Raw genomic sequence first — 15,960 nt, forward strand, 5'->3', positions numbered from 1 at the left:
AATTCAGAGTCCACAGGCCTGTGTCTGTTTCTGGACTCTGCTCTGTTCCACTGGTCTGTCGGTCTGATTTTTTACGTTTTTAATTTATTTTTGGCTGTATTGGGTCTTCGTTGCTGCGCGCAGGCTTTCTCTAGTTGTGGCCAGTGGGGGCTACTCTTCGTTGCGGTGCATGGACTTCTCATTGCAGTGGCTTCTCTTGGTGTGCAGCACGGGCTCTAAGCGCGTGGGATTCAGTAGTTGTGGCACATGGGCTCAGTAGCTGTGGCTCGCGGGCTTAGCTGCTCCGCGGCATGTGGGATCTTCCTGGACCAGGGATCGAACCCGTGTCCCCTGCATTGGCAGGCAGATTCTTAACCACTGCGCCACCAGGGAAGTCCACGTCGGTCTGTTTTTATGTTCATAACCTCGCCATCTTGATTACTGTGTTTTTATGTCTTGAAACCAGAAGTACTCATCTTTCAACCTGGGTCTTCATCTTCAAAGTTCTGGCTGTGCTAGGTCCTTTACGTTTCCTTGTGAATTTCAGGATAAGTTTCTCAATTTCTATAAAAAAGCCTCCGAGGATTTTGATTACAAGATTCTGACCTTAAAGACTCAAAACAACTCTAGAGATAGAAATGAGACAGTGACATGTCAAAGTTTAAAGCGTGTTTTAGTAAAAAGAACAGCTTGTACCATGAGGCCTCACTTTGAAGTTTTGTTCCTGTTACTTTTCTCTTTTTATGGTATATGAGAGAATTAGTTCTAAATGTTTCAGATTCTGTTGGCTGTTTAAGTGAGCTTGTTATAATTTTGTAAAAAACAAAAAACAAAACAATAAATGCCCTTTTCTTCCTGATGACATGTCCCTTGTGGACAGTTTGTGGGATGAGGGGACAGGTTAGGACCGTCTGGGGAGTGGTCCACTGACAGGCGGGCACACGGCCTGAGAGGCATTTCCAGAGATGCAGGCCTCACTCTGAAGATGGCTCTGAAGCCTCCTTTCCTGTACTTGACACGGCAGACATGATAATTTAAAAGATGGTGCATTCTCAAACTTTACTAAATCAGAAAAAACCCTGCTGGCAACTAATTTTTGTACCTTTTCCAAAACATGCGTGATTTCCCCTTATAGCAGTTGTGCGGCGTGGGAGGTGAAGCTGCATGAATAAACATGTGGACCAAAAAAACAAAAAGCACAGGCCTCCCAGGTGTGGGGGAGGAGCCGCCTTCTGGGTCTCACAGTGAACAGCAGCGGGTACACACGCGGCGTGAGCAGCTGTCTTCATGCTGCCCTTCGTGCAAGGCGTCCCCTCCAGGGCGGCCGTCCGAGCCTGACTTCACCTGACCAGGGCTGGAGGGGCCTGCGGGCCCCGGGCCCGGTCCCTGCCATGGTGCTGCCCGTCTGACCTGGTGCATGTTTACCAGGCTCTGTCCCTGCCAGCGGCACTCCACCATCGCTCCACTGTAAGAAGACACCTGCAGACAGACTGCAGCGATACAGGCGTCCGATCAAGTTCAGTGGAAGGGACTTCGTTCCCAGACAGAAAGCGTTTCCAGAGCAGAAGAAACTAGACACGTGTGGGGTTGAGGGGCAAGGAGGAGGGCCGCAGCCCGGCGGGCAGGGGGCTTCCTTGGAAACGCAGCCCGGATCTGACTCAAGAGCTAAGGGAAATCACGGTGTGCCCGTGCACACACAGGCACCCGCGGGCGCTCACAGTCTGGCAGAGAACCACGACGAGGGGCAGGACGGGAGGTCCAGCAACGGGAGCCTCTGTTCTGGGGGTAGCGTCACCCAAAACACAAGGACTGCATCTCACCGGCTACCTGTGTGTTTGCTTCTTCAGGCGAAGCTCACAGAAAAGCTTTGTGAGATGACAAAGCACCACCCATGTCCAACATCTCCCCATCAGCCTCGCGCTCCTCGGCTGGCTGCGCCCGCACGTACCCAGGGAGGCCTGCCCAGGACCGCGAGGGACTCGCCCTGCCCCACCGCTGGCCTGGGCTGGCCGCGCTCACCTGGTGAGGGGTGGTGTGCGGGGGGCGGGCCAGCGAAGTCCAGCTTGTCCTTGAGCTCCTCCTCGTTCTCCATCTGCCAGCGCAGCCCAACCTGCTCCCAGAGGCTGGCCGCCCCGCACCTGCCGCACAACACAGACCCAGGTCGGGGGGCGCCCTCCGGGGGGCGGCCGGATCTCTCTGCCCGAGGGAACTCACCAGCGAGTCTGCTGTGCCTCCATCACTAACCCAAGCAAAGTGCTAAAGATGCAAAACTGTACTGTCAAAGCCCCATGGCCTCCCAGCACGCAGGATGCGGGGACACGGTGGCTCCTGCGAGACTCTGGACCAAAGGAAACAACCACCGCTGTAAACAACAACTTAGGAAAAGCCAGCGCCTGGTGAGGCAGAGCGGGAGGGAGGCACGCGGCACGGCGGGTCTGGGGCGGGACCTCGGCGCGTACGCCACGTCGCCACTTACGCGATCTCAGGGATCTCGTCGTCGAGGCTGCTCAGCAGGAGCGGGAGGAGCTTGTGGAAGAACGAGCAGCGGTCCCGCAGGCTCAGTAGCCAGGCCCCGGCCACACGCGTCACCGCCTGGCGCACCTGCAGGCAGAAGGCGGTGAGCGGCCTTCACGTGCGTGGGCACCGCGGAGCCCCGGGCCCACCATGCGGTCACAGAGGGGCCCCAGAGCCGGCTCAGGTGCTCTGGCAGCTCTGCCATCCACATCTCGGGCCTGGAACGAAACGCTGGGACCCTAGGTCTCGCTGCTGCGACCCCTGTCCTCCGGGCTCAGGCCGGACCCTCCACTGGCCGCAGCAGGTCCCGCAGCCCCGCCTCAGCCCTGTGGCATGTTTGCGGCCTCCTGTGTGGGAACCTCCCGGCTGGGCTGGGCACTGGCCGCCTACGTCCGAGAAGGTGGCGTGCATGCCTCTACCCACCTCAGCCACCGCAGGGAAGAGGTGAGCTTCGTGTCGCGTGTGACCCAGGGAGCAGCAACAGGGCTCCGTTTTTATCATGTTCTGATTGGACCCAAGGATTCTGATGCCCATTCCAGTTCAGTCGGGCAGGATCCCACCCACGGGGGCTCGGGTTACATCACACCCCGCGGGCCCCCGAAGTAGCCAGCACTGGGCGAGGAACAGCCCCCTTGCCTCGGCTTCAGGTTCTCCTCTACGTCACTGGAACTCACCTGGGAGGTGAGGTTGATGCTTTCATCCGCCCCTCCCCTCCCCTTCCGTCTGCCCCCTCCCCGTGGCCCCCTCTGTCATTCCTGAGCACCAGTGAGGGGCTGGGGGCCAACCAGACCTGCTCCCTCTCCCTTTCCACCAGGGTTCTGGCCCAGGGCAGGCGCGCACAAGTGCCCAAGGGCCTGAGCCGATCGCCTGCGGGGCGCCAGCAGCAGGGCAGGTGGGGCTGTTCCCAGCCAGGCTCCCGGGCAAACGCCTACACGGTCACATCCTTGGAGCCTCAACAACAGGGTCAGTGTTTTATCCCAACTACACAAAGCACACAGAATTCCGTCTTCTAGATGAAACATCTACAATCAGAGATGAGCAATGTGCAGAGGGAGCTCCCGACGGTCAGGGCGACCCCGGGGCAACCGAGGGCATGTGCCTGTTTACGGGCAGCGACTTAACCTGAGCTGGGTGCGCTCACCTGGATGGTGCACTCAGGGGGGCGGGGCCTTTCTGGGCCTGGAGGAAGCTGTGACAGCCCTGCTGCACCGGGACACCACCCCTTCCCACCTCCTTGGACATATCCTGCAGACCTCAAGTGACCAGGCTCCCGAGGGAGAAGCAAGGCCATCCCTCTGGGTCCCCTGCTGAGAAAGTAGGGAGGGACAGGCCTCTCATCACCTCCTGGGTAAGTGATCAGAGCCTCTGGTCTTCCTGTGAAATAGAACAGGCACCTGGAGCCATTCTGGCTGTCCGCACACACACTAGCGAAACTGTCCTGACTCGTGCACGTTCAATGTTTCACTGTATAAAGTAACTGTGACCAGCACAGAGAAAGGTGCTCAACATCACTAGTCACTAATACCCAGGAAAATGCAAGTCAAAACCACGGGGAGATACCAACTCACGGATGCAGAGGAACTGGATCCCTTGTACATTGCTGGTAGGAATGCAAGGCAGTGCAGCCACGTGGAAAACACTTTGGTGACTTCAACAAGCTACACATGTGTTACTGTAGGACGGACACAGCAATTCCACTGAGTGTTCACCCGAAAGAAGTGAAGCAGGACTCAAACGGATCCCTGCACACCACCGTCCTCAGCACCTCTGGTCACAACAGCTAAAAGGCGGAAACAACCCAAGAGTCCGTGGACGGATGAATGGAGGAACACAACGTGGTCTGTCCACATGGTGGATGTTATTCAGCCTTAAAAGGAGCAAAGCACTGACACCTGCCACAGACGGATGGACCTCACCAACATGATGCTGAGTGAGAGAGGCCAGTCACAACAGACCCCATCCTGATTCCACTTACATGAAACAGCTAGAATTGTCAAATCCAGAGAGACAGAAAGATTAGAGGTCATCAGGGGGGTGGGGGGGACGGGAAGTAATTGCTTAGTGGTCACAGAGTTTCTGTTCGCGATGATAAAAAAAGTTTTGGATGGTGGTGATGGTTGCACAACACTGTGAATGTACTTAATGCCTCTGAATTGTGCACTTAAAAATGGCTAAAATGGCAAATTTTGTTATAAACATTTTACGATAATTCTTAAAATTAATGATGTAATATATCAAAAACACTGAACACTTTAAGTGAGGGAATTGTACGGTATGTAAATTATGTCTTGATAAAGCTGTTTTAAAAAATGAAACAAATCAAAATAACAAGTTAATTATAAGGGAGCCCCCCATAAGATGATCAGCTGATTTCTCTACAGAAATGTTGCAGGCCAGAAAGGAGTGGCAAGATATATTCAAAGTCCTGAAAGGGAAAAATCTGCAACCTAGGATACTCTACCCAGCAAGATTACCATTTAGAATAGAAGGAGAGAAAAAGAATTTCTCAGACAAGCAGAAACTAGAAGAATACAGCAATACTAAACCTATCCTAAAAGAAATATGGAACAGTCTTCTCTAAATAGAAAAGAAGCAAGAAGCTATAGGAAAGAGAAAAATCACAATTGGAAAGTAAACCACTTAAATAAACCAGTATACAGGTTAAAAAAAAATGAAAAAAATTTTTGTGAGAGCAACAATAACCACAATGAATGACAATAGGATAAACATGAAGGTGTAAAAGAGGACATCAAAACCATAAAATGTGGGGGAGAAGAGTAAGAAAATGTAGATTTTTTTTTTCTTTCAGAATGTGTTTGAGCCCATAATGACTATCAGTCTAAAGCAAGCAGATATGATTATGGGTTAACATACTTGAAAAACAGGGTAACCACAAATCAAAAACATACAACAGATTCACAAAACCCAAAAAGAAGAGAACACAAGCATAATATAAAAGGAAATCATCAAATCTCTGGCTAGGCTTACCAAGAAGAAAAGAGAGAGGTCCCAAATAAATAAAATGAGAAATGAAAAAGGAAAAATAACAACCGATACTGCGGAAATACAAAAGACCGTAAGAGAATACTATGAACAATTATATGTCAACAAATTTGACAACCTAGAAGAAATGGACAAGTTTCTAGAAACATATAGCTCACCAAAATTGAAACAACAAGAAATAGAAAACTTAAACAGACCGATTACTAGAAGTTAAGTAGAATCTGTAATAAAAAAGCTCCCTGCAGGGAATTCCCTGGCGGTCCAGTGATTAGGACTTAGCGCTTTCACTGCCAGGGCCCAGGTTCAGTCCCTTGTTGGGGAACTAAGATCCCACAAGCTGCATGGTGTGGCAAAAAACAAACAAACAAAAACAAAACAAAAATTCCCTGCAAACAAAAATCCAGGACTGGATGGCTTCACCGAGGAATTCTACCAAGCATACAAAGAACGTATACCTATCCTCCTCAAACTCTTCCAAAAGACTGAAAAGGAGGGAACACTCCCAAAGACATTCTATGAAGCCACCATCACCCTGATACCAAAAACAGACAAAGACACCACCAAAAAAGAAAATTATAGGCCAATACCTTCGATGAATATAGATGCAAAAATTCTCAACCAAATATTAGCAAACCCAATCCGAGAACACATAAAAAAGATCATACACCACGGCCAAGCTGGACTCATCCCAGGGTCACAAGGATGGTTCAACATACGCAAATCAATCAATGTGAAACACCATATCAACAAAAGACAAAAACCACATGATCATCTCAATAGATGCAGAAAAAGCATTTGATAAAATTCAACATCCATTCATGACAAAAACTCTTACCAAAGTGGGTATAGAAGTAACATATCTCAACATAATAAAGGCTATTTGTGACAAAACCACAGCCAACACAATCCTCAATGGTGAAAAGCTGAAAGTCTTCTTCCTAAAATCTGGAACAAGACAGGGATGCCCACTCTCACCATTTCTATTCAACATATATTGGAAGTCCTAGCCATAGCAATCAGATAAGAAAAAAGAATAAAAGGTATCCAAGTTGGAAGAGAAGAGGTAAAATTCTCACTATATGCAGATGACATGATACTATATTTAGAAAACCATAAAGACTCCACACAAAAACTACTAGAACTGATGAACAAATTCAGCAAAGTAGGATACAAGATTAACATACAGAAATTGGTTGCATTTCTTTACACTAACAATGAAACATCATAAGGAAATTAAAACAAAAAAATCTTTTAAAAATTGCAACCAAAAAATTAAAATACTTAGGCATAAACCTGACCAAGGAGGTAAAAGACTTATGTGCTGAAAGCTATAAAACATAAATAAAGAAATCTACAGATTTAATGTGATACCTATCAAATTACCCATGACATTTTTCATAGAGCAAGAACAAATAATCCTAAAATTTACATGGAATCATAAAAGATCCAGAATTGCCAAGGCAAACCTGAGGAAAAAGAACAAAGCAGAAGGCATAACCCTCCCAGACTTCAGACAATACTGTAAAGCTACAGTAATCAAAAGAGCATGGTAGGGGCTTCCCTGGTGGTGCAGTGGTTAAGAATCTGCCTGCCAATGCAGGGGACACGGGTTTGAGCCCTGGTCTGGGAAGATCCCACATGCCGCAGAGCAACTAAGCCCATGCGCCACAAGAAGCCACCGCAATGAGAAGTCCGTGCACTGCAACAAACAGCAGCTCTCGCTCGCCGCAACTAGAGAAAGCCAGTGTGCAGCAATGAAGACCCAACGCAGCCAAAAATAAATAAATTTATTAAAAAAAAAAACATTATGGTATTGGCACAAAAACAAACATATGGATCAATGGACTAGAGAGCCCAGAAATAAACCCACACAACTATGGACAATTAATCCTTGACAAAGGAGGCAAGAATACACAATGGGGAAAAGACGGTCTCTTCAGCAAGTGGTGTTGGGACAGTTGGACAGGTGCATGTAAATCAATGAAGTTAGAACACACCCTCTCACCATACACAAAAATAAACTCAAAATGACTTAAAAACTTAAACATAAGACACGACACCATAAAACTCCTAGAAAAGAACATAAGCAAAACATTCTCTGACATAAATCATACCAAGGGTCAGTCTCCAAAGCAATAGAAATAAAAGCAAAAATAAACAAATGGGACCTAATCAAACTCACAATCTTTTGTACAGCCATGGAAACCATAAACAAAACAAGAAGATGACCTACGGACTGGGAGAAAATATTTGCAAATGATGTGACCGAGAGATTAATTCCCAAAATATACAAAAAGCTCATACAACTCAACAACAAAAAACCGAACAACCCAATCGAAAAATGGGCAGAAGACCTAAATAGACATTTCTCTAAAGAAGACATACAGATGGTCAACAGGCACATGAAAAGATGCTCAACATTGGTAATTATTCGAGAAATGCAAATCAAAACTACAATGAGGTATCACCTCACACAGGTCAGAATGGCCATTAAAAAGTCTACAAATAACCAATGCTGGAGAGTGTGGAGAAAAGGGAACCCTCCTACACTGTTGATGGGAATGTAAGTTGGTGCAGCCACTATGGAGAACAGTATGGAGGTTCCTCAAAAAACTAAAGCTATAGCTAACATATGATCCAGCAATCCCACTCCTGGGCATATATCCAGAGAAAGCCATAATTCGAAAAGATACATGTACCCCTATGTTCACAGCAGCACTATTCACTATAGCCAAGACGTGGAAACAACCTAAATGTCCATGGACAGATGAATGGATAAAGAAGATGTGGTATATATATACAGTGGAATATTACTCAGCCATAAAAAAGAATGAAATAATGCCACTTGCAGCAACATAGATGGACCAAGAGATTGTCATACTAAGTGAAGTAAGTCAGAGAAAGACAAATACCATATGATATCACTTATATGTGGAATCTAAAACAGACACAATAAGCCTATCTATGAAACAGAAATAGACTCATAGACATAGAGAACACACTTGTGGTTGCCAAGGGGGAGGAGGGTGGGAGAGGGATGGAGTGGGAGTTTGGGATTAGCAGATGCAAACTAGTACGTATAGGATGGGTAAACAACAAGGTCCTACTGCAGAGCACAAGGAACTATATTCAACATCCTGTGATAAACCATAATGGAAAAGAGTCTAAAAGACAACATACATATATGTCTAACTGAATCACTTTGCTGCACAACAGAAATTAACACAACGTTGTAAATCAACTATATGCCAATAAAAAAAAAAAAAGAAGAAAGAAACAAATCAAGAACCTGTGGTTGGAGGCAGGGTGGGTTGCTGCGAGCAGCCTGGGGCCAGACCCAGGCCGGGAGCAGGAGGCCAGCTCCAGCTGGGGGCCCTGCGTACCTTACACCAGCCCCAAGCCTCGGACGTGGAGGACTTCCGCGGGAAGGAATGAGATGATATTTAATGTATGGATGGACAGGACATGAGGAGGCTGGCACTTCTGCTGTCGGGGCCACAGGGGCCAAGTGCCAACCACCCTGCAAGTCCCCCACCGGCAACCACTGCTCCTCCCGCCCCAAGGGACCGGAGCCCTTCACCCCATCCACCCTTTGGGAGAGAGCCTGCCCTCACAGCCTTCACTCTGCTCCCCACGGCCTCAGATCCACGACACGCCCTCTGAGCTGGCTTCTGCCAACAAAAGAGCCGGTTCTCTCACCTCCACCTGCCTCCTGTCTTGTCTGTCTGTCTCTCCTCAGGCCCCAAAGCCAATGGAAGGAATTACCCCAACACACCAACCCTGGCTCCATCCTCCTCCCAGGCCTCGTTCGCCAACCTCTGCGGCTTTTCAATTAAATCACCTTGATGGAGGAGGATGTTACAGATGCTTCTGCAAACCGTGGAAATACTCAGTTTAGAGTTTCTTCCTAAAAGGAAGCAGTCCTCTTCCCCATTCCTTAGAATTAAGAATAACAAATATATTAAGACAACTCAGCTCTCCCCCAGCTTCTCAAAGACGTGAAATAGGAACACCTGTGACCGCGAATGATGGAAGGACATTTAACGTCACATATAGTCTTTAAAAAAACACAAAAGTGAGTGAGTGACAAATAGCACACTGGCACACTTCTGGTGGAGAAAAGGGACTGCCTGGAGGAGAAACTCTGGTTACCTGGGGGACGTCATCAAAGAGCCGCTGAGCAAAGTGAGGAAGGACGTCGTCCACTGACTTCCCGCTGCCAAACTGGATCACCGTGCCCGTGGCCTCGATGACGGCCACCCGCACCTTCCAGTGCTGGTGGGAGATGGACTGCATCAGGGGGCCGATCAAGGACTCCGACTGCATGTGGAAGTGGTCTGTGGGACGGGGAAACCACCAGTCACCGGGGGAGCCTGGGAGTGCCAACCCTGGCCCGGCTCCCTTGGGCTGGCCACACACAGCTTTGTACCCACAGCACCAGGAGAGGCGCAGAGTTGGGCGTGTGACCCAAACAACACCTCTCCGACCCAGAGGCTTGGGAGGACCAAAGGGAAAAGGCTGGGGCTGGACCCGTCTCAGCTGAACACAGAGCTGTAAGGGGAGAACCTGAAGCTGCAGATGGCTGTGACAGGCACTCCAGAGTACGCTGAGTGGGGAGACACTGCGCGTCCCCACCTCTGGATAAGCCTGCAGCCAGACACCCAGCACGACCGCAGGAAGCTGGATCAGTACCGCCTCAGGCAAAGCCACCCCACTTCCTAAAGGCCTCACAGGAAGTCACGACCAGGGGTTCTTCGTGACAGCCAAGCGAACCCTCTGGTTGAGCAGTTGTGCCGCTGCTTGAGACCCTTCTGTAAGGTCGCTATTTCAGTGATACTTCGGGCGAGTTATTTCAGCGCTCGGGTCCTCAGATCAAGGCAAGCTCTGGTCCACTACTGCCCAGTGTGCGGGGAGCCAGAGGAGACCCCGCGCGCAGAACTGCGGGGTGGGGGACAGAGGGGACGGCGCTGAGACGGGGAGATGCTTCACTCGGCAACCAGCGAGCATCCACTGCGGGCAGGCACTGCGCTCCGGGCTGCGGGTGCAGCAGGGCGCGGACCGGGGCGGGCTTGGGGAAGGGGCGACGTGGGAGGAGACAAAGGCGGGCACCTGGCGTGGCGCGCGCCAGGCCCGCGGCGCACTCGCAGCTCTCTCGGCGCACGGCGGCGAAGGGGTCAAGCAGCGTGCAGCGCAGCACGCGCACTGCGTCGTCCAGGTGGGGCGCGAGCGCAGCGCCGCTCAGGCGTACGGCCAGGTGGAGCAGCTGCACGAGCGCCAGGCGCAGCTCCTCGCAGGCCTCGGGCGGCGGGCGGCGCGCGGGCTCGGGGCCGGCCAGGCGCGCGGCGAGAGCGGGCAGCAGGCGCGGGAGCGCGTCACGGGGCCGCGCGGCTCGCCGCAGGCCCAAGTCCAGTAGGTGCACGGCCAGCGCGCGGCAGCGCTCGGCCGGGTCGGCCAGGCAGCGCAGCAGGCGCGGCAGCAGCAGGCGCGCCCACGGGCCCTGGAAGGCGGTGGCTGCGGCGGCGGGGTCGCCCTCGGGCGCCTCGGGCCGCGCCGCCTCCAGGGCGCGCTGCAGCGCCTCCAGCGCGCGCCGCCGGCCCAGCTTGCTGTCGGCCTCCAGACCGGGCAGCAGGCGGCTCAGTACGCGGCTTAGCTCCGCCGCCTCGGCCGTCTCGGCGGCTCCCGCCGGGTCCGGGGACGCCGCGGCCTCGGTCGGCACCAGCGCCGCCATCTTCCCCGCGTTGCTAGTCACCAGGGGAGACCGGCGCTTTTACGACGGTCGCGGCGCGGATTACGGCGCGTTTTCCGGTCGGCTCCGAGAGTAACTTTATTGGCAGCTCGGAACACTGACAGGACACGGCCGGGGGGGCGGGGCCGGGGCGGGGAGTCGGAGGGCTGAGGGGACGCGGGCCAGGCCGGGGGTCCTGGGCAGGTCTGGAGCCCGATATGATGGACGCTGCGGACTTGTGTTCAGTGAGGCGTGGTGGTCGTGCTCTTTTGTGTCCTCAGGTGGCTACTGTGACCCTCACCTCTCCTGCATGCCCGGGTCGGACCAGTTCCGTCGGATACGGTGACGTGGAGAGGGCACCTGGTCTCTCCGGCTCGGGTCTTGGTCTAGTGGGTGACACGTTAATCAGCGTGCAGTTACCGTGGTCCTGAGGGATGAAGGCCAAGGAACTTGGTGTAGACTGGAAGGCTTCCTGGAGGAGGTGACAGCCCCAGCGTAATATAGGGGGTAAGTAAGAGTTAACTAGGTGAAGGGGGCGTGAAAGCGTTGCAGAGGAAGGGGACAGCATGGTCAAAGGCCTATGGTGGGAGTGGGACTGCTCAGTTGGGCCCCCCAAAGTTCACGTAGTGGAGTCCTGACCCCCCCAGGACCTCAAAACATGACCTTACTTAGCAATAGGGCCATTCAGACTCATCAAGTTAAGAAGGGGTCATTAGGATGGGCCCTAATCCACATGACTGTGTCCTTGTAGAAAGGGGAAACTGGAGACAGACCAGCACACAGGGAGAACGATGTGAACATGGATGGCCATCTGCAAGCTCAGGAGAGCGGCCTGGAACAGACTCACTCCCTCAACGGCTCTCGGGGGAAGCAGCCTCTGACACCATGATCTTGGACTTCTGGATTCCAGAACAGTGGGGAGATAAATTTGTGTTGTTTAAGCCACCAGGTTTATGGTACTTGTTTGGGCAGCCCCAGGAACAAATACGGGGAGGGGGCCTGACACTGTTCCAGGAAATGAAAAAAGTGCCCTGTGGCCAGAGCCCAGGGGCCCAGGGGGAGCAGGGTCCTCTGAGTGGCTCCACTGGGTCCCAGTGGGGGATGCAAGGGGGGATTTAAGGTGGGAGAGTTTCACGTAAGGTTTGTGTTTTTAGAAAACTGCTTTGGCTGTTGCAGAACAGGTTAGCAGGGAGCCAGGCAGTCGCCATGTGAGGCCGTTGCGAAGGCCATGCTCTGGCTGAGATGAGCGAGTAAGCACTTAAATGGGGGTGTTGGACTTCCTGCCCCAGAAGGTGCTGCAGACTCACTTTCCCGGCTACTCCCCACGAAGTACAACTAAATGCCTTGCAGCTAGTTCAGCAGACAGTGGGGAAAGGCTCTGAGCTGGAAAGGAGGCGGGCTGACTGGGGACTCCAGCACGGGAGGAACAGCCATGGGATGGGTCCCTGGGGTGGGTTTCTCTTTCTTGCTTACAGGTTCCTGGAATAGGCGCTAGAGGGGGCTGCAAGCCAGACGTGCCGACAGGCCACTCACGGAGTACATGATCACTGCCTCGGCATCTGTTCTGTGTGGCCCTCTGCCTGCGGGGCCTTGAACTGACAGGAGCCCTCCCTCGAGTGCGTGCCCTAGGTGACAGCCCGCAGAGCCACCAGTAAACCGAAGTTCCTGATGTGACCCCCCCAACACCCTTGTGATAACCTCTCTCCTGTGGGCCCCATAGATTAAACCCCTGTGAAGCTCACCAAAGCCCTGCTCCCTCTGGTTTGAGCTGACCTATCCAGCCTTAGCCCAGGAACCCCAAAGCACAGCCCTGTGGACCTAATACAGGTGTGTGCCCCGGGTCCTGACTCCTGGGCACTGTGCCTGTACCTCCTCCAGGACCTGTGAGTCATAAGCTTCTCTGTTCCGCTATTTCTTGAGGTCTTTGTTGAACCACCAGGCAGCCTGGCCACATGCCTTCTGACACTGCAGGCAGCACCCACAGGGATGGAGTGACGGCCAGGGCAGCACCAGGAGAATGGAGCAGACAGGAAGGGCATTGCAAGGGCCGGGAAAATAAAACTATCATTGGAACCACAGGCCATAAAAGTAGGCTGGAATTTACACACTAAACCTAAATGGGGTGACTTTCTGCTGAAATAGAAGATTAATTTTTTTTTTGATGTGGACCACTTTTTAAAGTTTTTATTGAATTTGTTACAATATTGCTTTTTTTTTTTTTTTTTCTTTTTTTTATGTTTTGGTGTTTTGGCCGCAAGGCATGTGAGATCCTAGATCCCTGGCCAGGGATAGAACCTGCACCCCTTGCATTGGAAGGTGAAGTCTTAACCACTGGACCAGCAGGGAAGTCCCTGAAATAGAAGATTTAAATAAAATCAGGTTTCTTCTAACACAATAACCAAAATGTCCAGTATACAGTAAAAAACCACTGGTCATACCGAGAACCAAGGAAAACCATTATTTGAACATGAAAAGTGAACTGACGTGAACACCAAGATAAATCTTGGAATTATCTGACAAGGATTTTAAAGCAGTCATAAAAATGCTTTTAAAAATATTTATGAATTCTTTTGAAACAAATGAAAAATTAGAAAATCTCAGCAAAGAAGTAGAAGTTGTTAAAAAACCAAATGAAAATTACAGAACTGGAAAATACAATAACCAAATTAACGTTGTGTCCATCACCGGACACAGTGATCACTTCACCCCTGGATGGACATGATAATAAAGTGGAGATGACAGGAAAGAATCAGGAAACTCAAAAGGTAGAGCAATAGAATCTGCTCAGTCTAAGCAACAGAGAGAAATAGACTGAAAAAGAAAAGTGCATGGAGCCTCAGATCCACAGGACAATCATTTTTATCACCAGAGTCCCAGAACAGGAGGAGGGAGAATGTGGGCTGAAAAAGTGTTTGAAGAAATAATGGCTGAAAACTTCCCAAATTTGGTGAAAGACATAAACCCATAGATACAAGAAGCTAAGGAACCCCTATGTAGGATAAGCCTTCTAAAAATCCATACTAAGAAACATCATAATTAAATCTCTGAGGACTAAAAACAGAAAAAAAATGTAAAAACAGCCAGAGAGAAATGATGTGTTTCCTAGAGAGGAACGCCAGTGTGAATGACAGATTTCTTATCTGAAATCACAGCAGCCAGAAGGAAGTGGCATATTTTTTATATCTGATGGTTGAAGCAAAAACTATAATACTGGGACTTCCCTGGTGGTGCAGTGGTTAAGAATCTGCCTGCCAATGCAGGGGACACAGGTTCAATCTCTGGTCTGGGAAGACCCTACATGCCGTGGACCAACTAAGCCTGTGCACCATAACTACTGAGCCTGCACTCTAGAGCCCATGTGCCACAACTACTGAGCCCGTGCGCCTAGAGCCTGTGCTCCTCAACAAGAGAAGCCACTGCAATGAGAAGCCCACACACCACAACAAAGAGTAGACCCTGCTCGCTGCAACTAGAGAAAAGCCCGCACGCAGCAACAAAGACCCAATGCAGCCAAAAATAAATAAATAAACTTATATTTAAAAAAACTATAATACCGATGAGCTCGGTGCACGTGGGGGAAATATTTACAATAATTATATTTGAAAAGTGAGGACGGGGGCCTCCCTGGTGGCGCAGTGGTTGAGAATCTGCCTGCCAATGCAGGGGACACGGGTTCGAGCCCTGATCTGGGAAGATCCCACATGCCGCGGGGCAACTGGACCCGTGAGCCACAATTACTGAGCCTGCGCGTCTGGAGCCTGTGCTCCGCAACAAGAGAGGCCGCGATAGTGAGAGGCCCGCGCACCGCGATGAAGAGTGGCCCCCGCTTGCTGCAACTAGAGAAAGCCCTTGCACAGAAACGAAGACCCAACACAGCCATAAATAAATAAATAAATAAATAAATTTAATACTTGCTACTCTAACTAGCTCCTCTGACATCTCTCTGTTAAAAAAAAAAAAAAAAAGAAAAGAAAAGTGAGGACGGTAAAGGGAGGTTTCTACGCTGCACTAGATGTGGTGAAACATCGGTACCAGTAAACTGATAATTACATACGTGCACGGGAGTGTGTAGAACAGCCACTAAGAAAAGTAAACAGTGATATACTCAATACGTTATAAAGTGGAATTCTAAAGGATATTCCAAGTATCCCACAATATGGCACGAGGAAACAAACACAAATAATAAAATGGCAAACTTAACCTCTAATTATCAATAGTTCAAATGTAAAGGGCCCATACACACCAGTTAGAAGACAAAGATTTGCAGAGGGAATAAAAAACCACGACCGAACTATATGTCATTTACCGTATGCTAAAACTCACTTCAAACGTAATGATGTGGGTAGGTTGAAAGAAAAAAGAAAAAGATATCATGTAAACATTCATTTATAAAAAGCACAATGACTAATAGCTAATTTCCCTTCAGAGCAAGGGAAATTTCTACAGAAAAAGAGGTCCATTGTATAAGAATAAAAGGATCAATCCACCAGGAAGATACATAGCAATCGCAAATGTTTATGACCCAAACAACAGACCTTCAAGATACACGAAGCAAACACTGGCAGAGCTGAAAGGAGAGAGACCAACCCCCAGTTACAGGTGAGGACCTCAGCACGCACTCTCCACAACTGCTGGAACTCCTAGACGTTCCACAAGGACAGAGAACACCATCAACCAAAGGGATCAGTGGACATTTACAGACCCTCCACCCAACAGAGCAGGATGCCCGTTGTTCACAG

At 50.3% G+C, this 15,960-nt stretch overlaps 1 protein-coding gene and 1 long non-coding RNA gene across 7 annotated transcripts in view; one reads left to right on the forward strand and one right to left on the reverse strand.

Annotated features, from left to right (window-relative positions):
* Positions 1–11,302, reverse strand: part of DNAAF5 (dynein axonemal assembly factor 5) — a 36,761-nt gene extending 25,459 nt beyond the window's left edge. The window contains exons 1-4 of one of the 3 annotated variants that reach the window (XM_082430639.1): positions 10,606–11,302; positions 9,649–9,833; positions 2,456–2,580; positions 1,999–2,117 (exon numbers count right to left, since the gene is read on the reverse strand). In XM_082430639.1, the coding sequence (XP_082286765.1) occupies positions 1,999–2,117; positions 2,456–2,580; positions 9,649–9,833; positions 10,606–11,224 (1,048 nt within the window). In that variant the 5' untranslated portion in view covers positions 11,225–11,302. The remainder of the gene's footprint in view (positions 1–1,998; positions 2,118–2,455; positions 2,581–9,648; positions 9,834–10,605) is intronic. The other 2 variants (XM_082430638.1, XM_082430637.1) reach the window with 2 other exon arrangements.
* LOC309645488 lies at positions 10,605–13,294 on the forward strand. 4 transcript variants are annotated; one of them, XR_014254919.1, is made up of 3 exons: positions 10,605–10,711; positions 11,503–11,728; positions 11,973–12,164. It is a non-coding gene; the product is annotated as an uncharacterized lncRNA (long non-coding RNA). The 4 variants fall into 4 exon arrangements; XR_014254920.1 differs by lacking the exon at positions 10,605–10,711 and adding an exon at positions 12,697–13,294 and having other exon boundaries at positions 11,362–11,728; positions 11,973–12,471; XR_014254921.1 differs by lacking the exon at positions 10,605–10,711 and adding an exon at positions 12,398–13,294 and having other exon boundaries at positions 11,366–11,728; positions 11,973–12,177.
* Positions 13,295–15,960: the final 2,666 nt, after the last annotated feature.

The sequence above is a fragment of the Balaenoptera physalus genome, assembly GCF_965194825.1.
Source record: "Balaenoptera physalus genome assembly, chromosome: 16".
NCBI classification, from domain to species: Eukaryota; Metazoa; Chordata; class Mammalia; order Artiodactyla; family Balaenopteridae; genus Balaenoptera; species Balaenoptera physalus.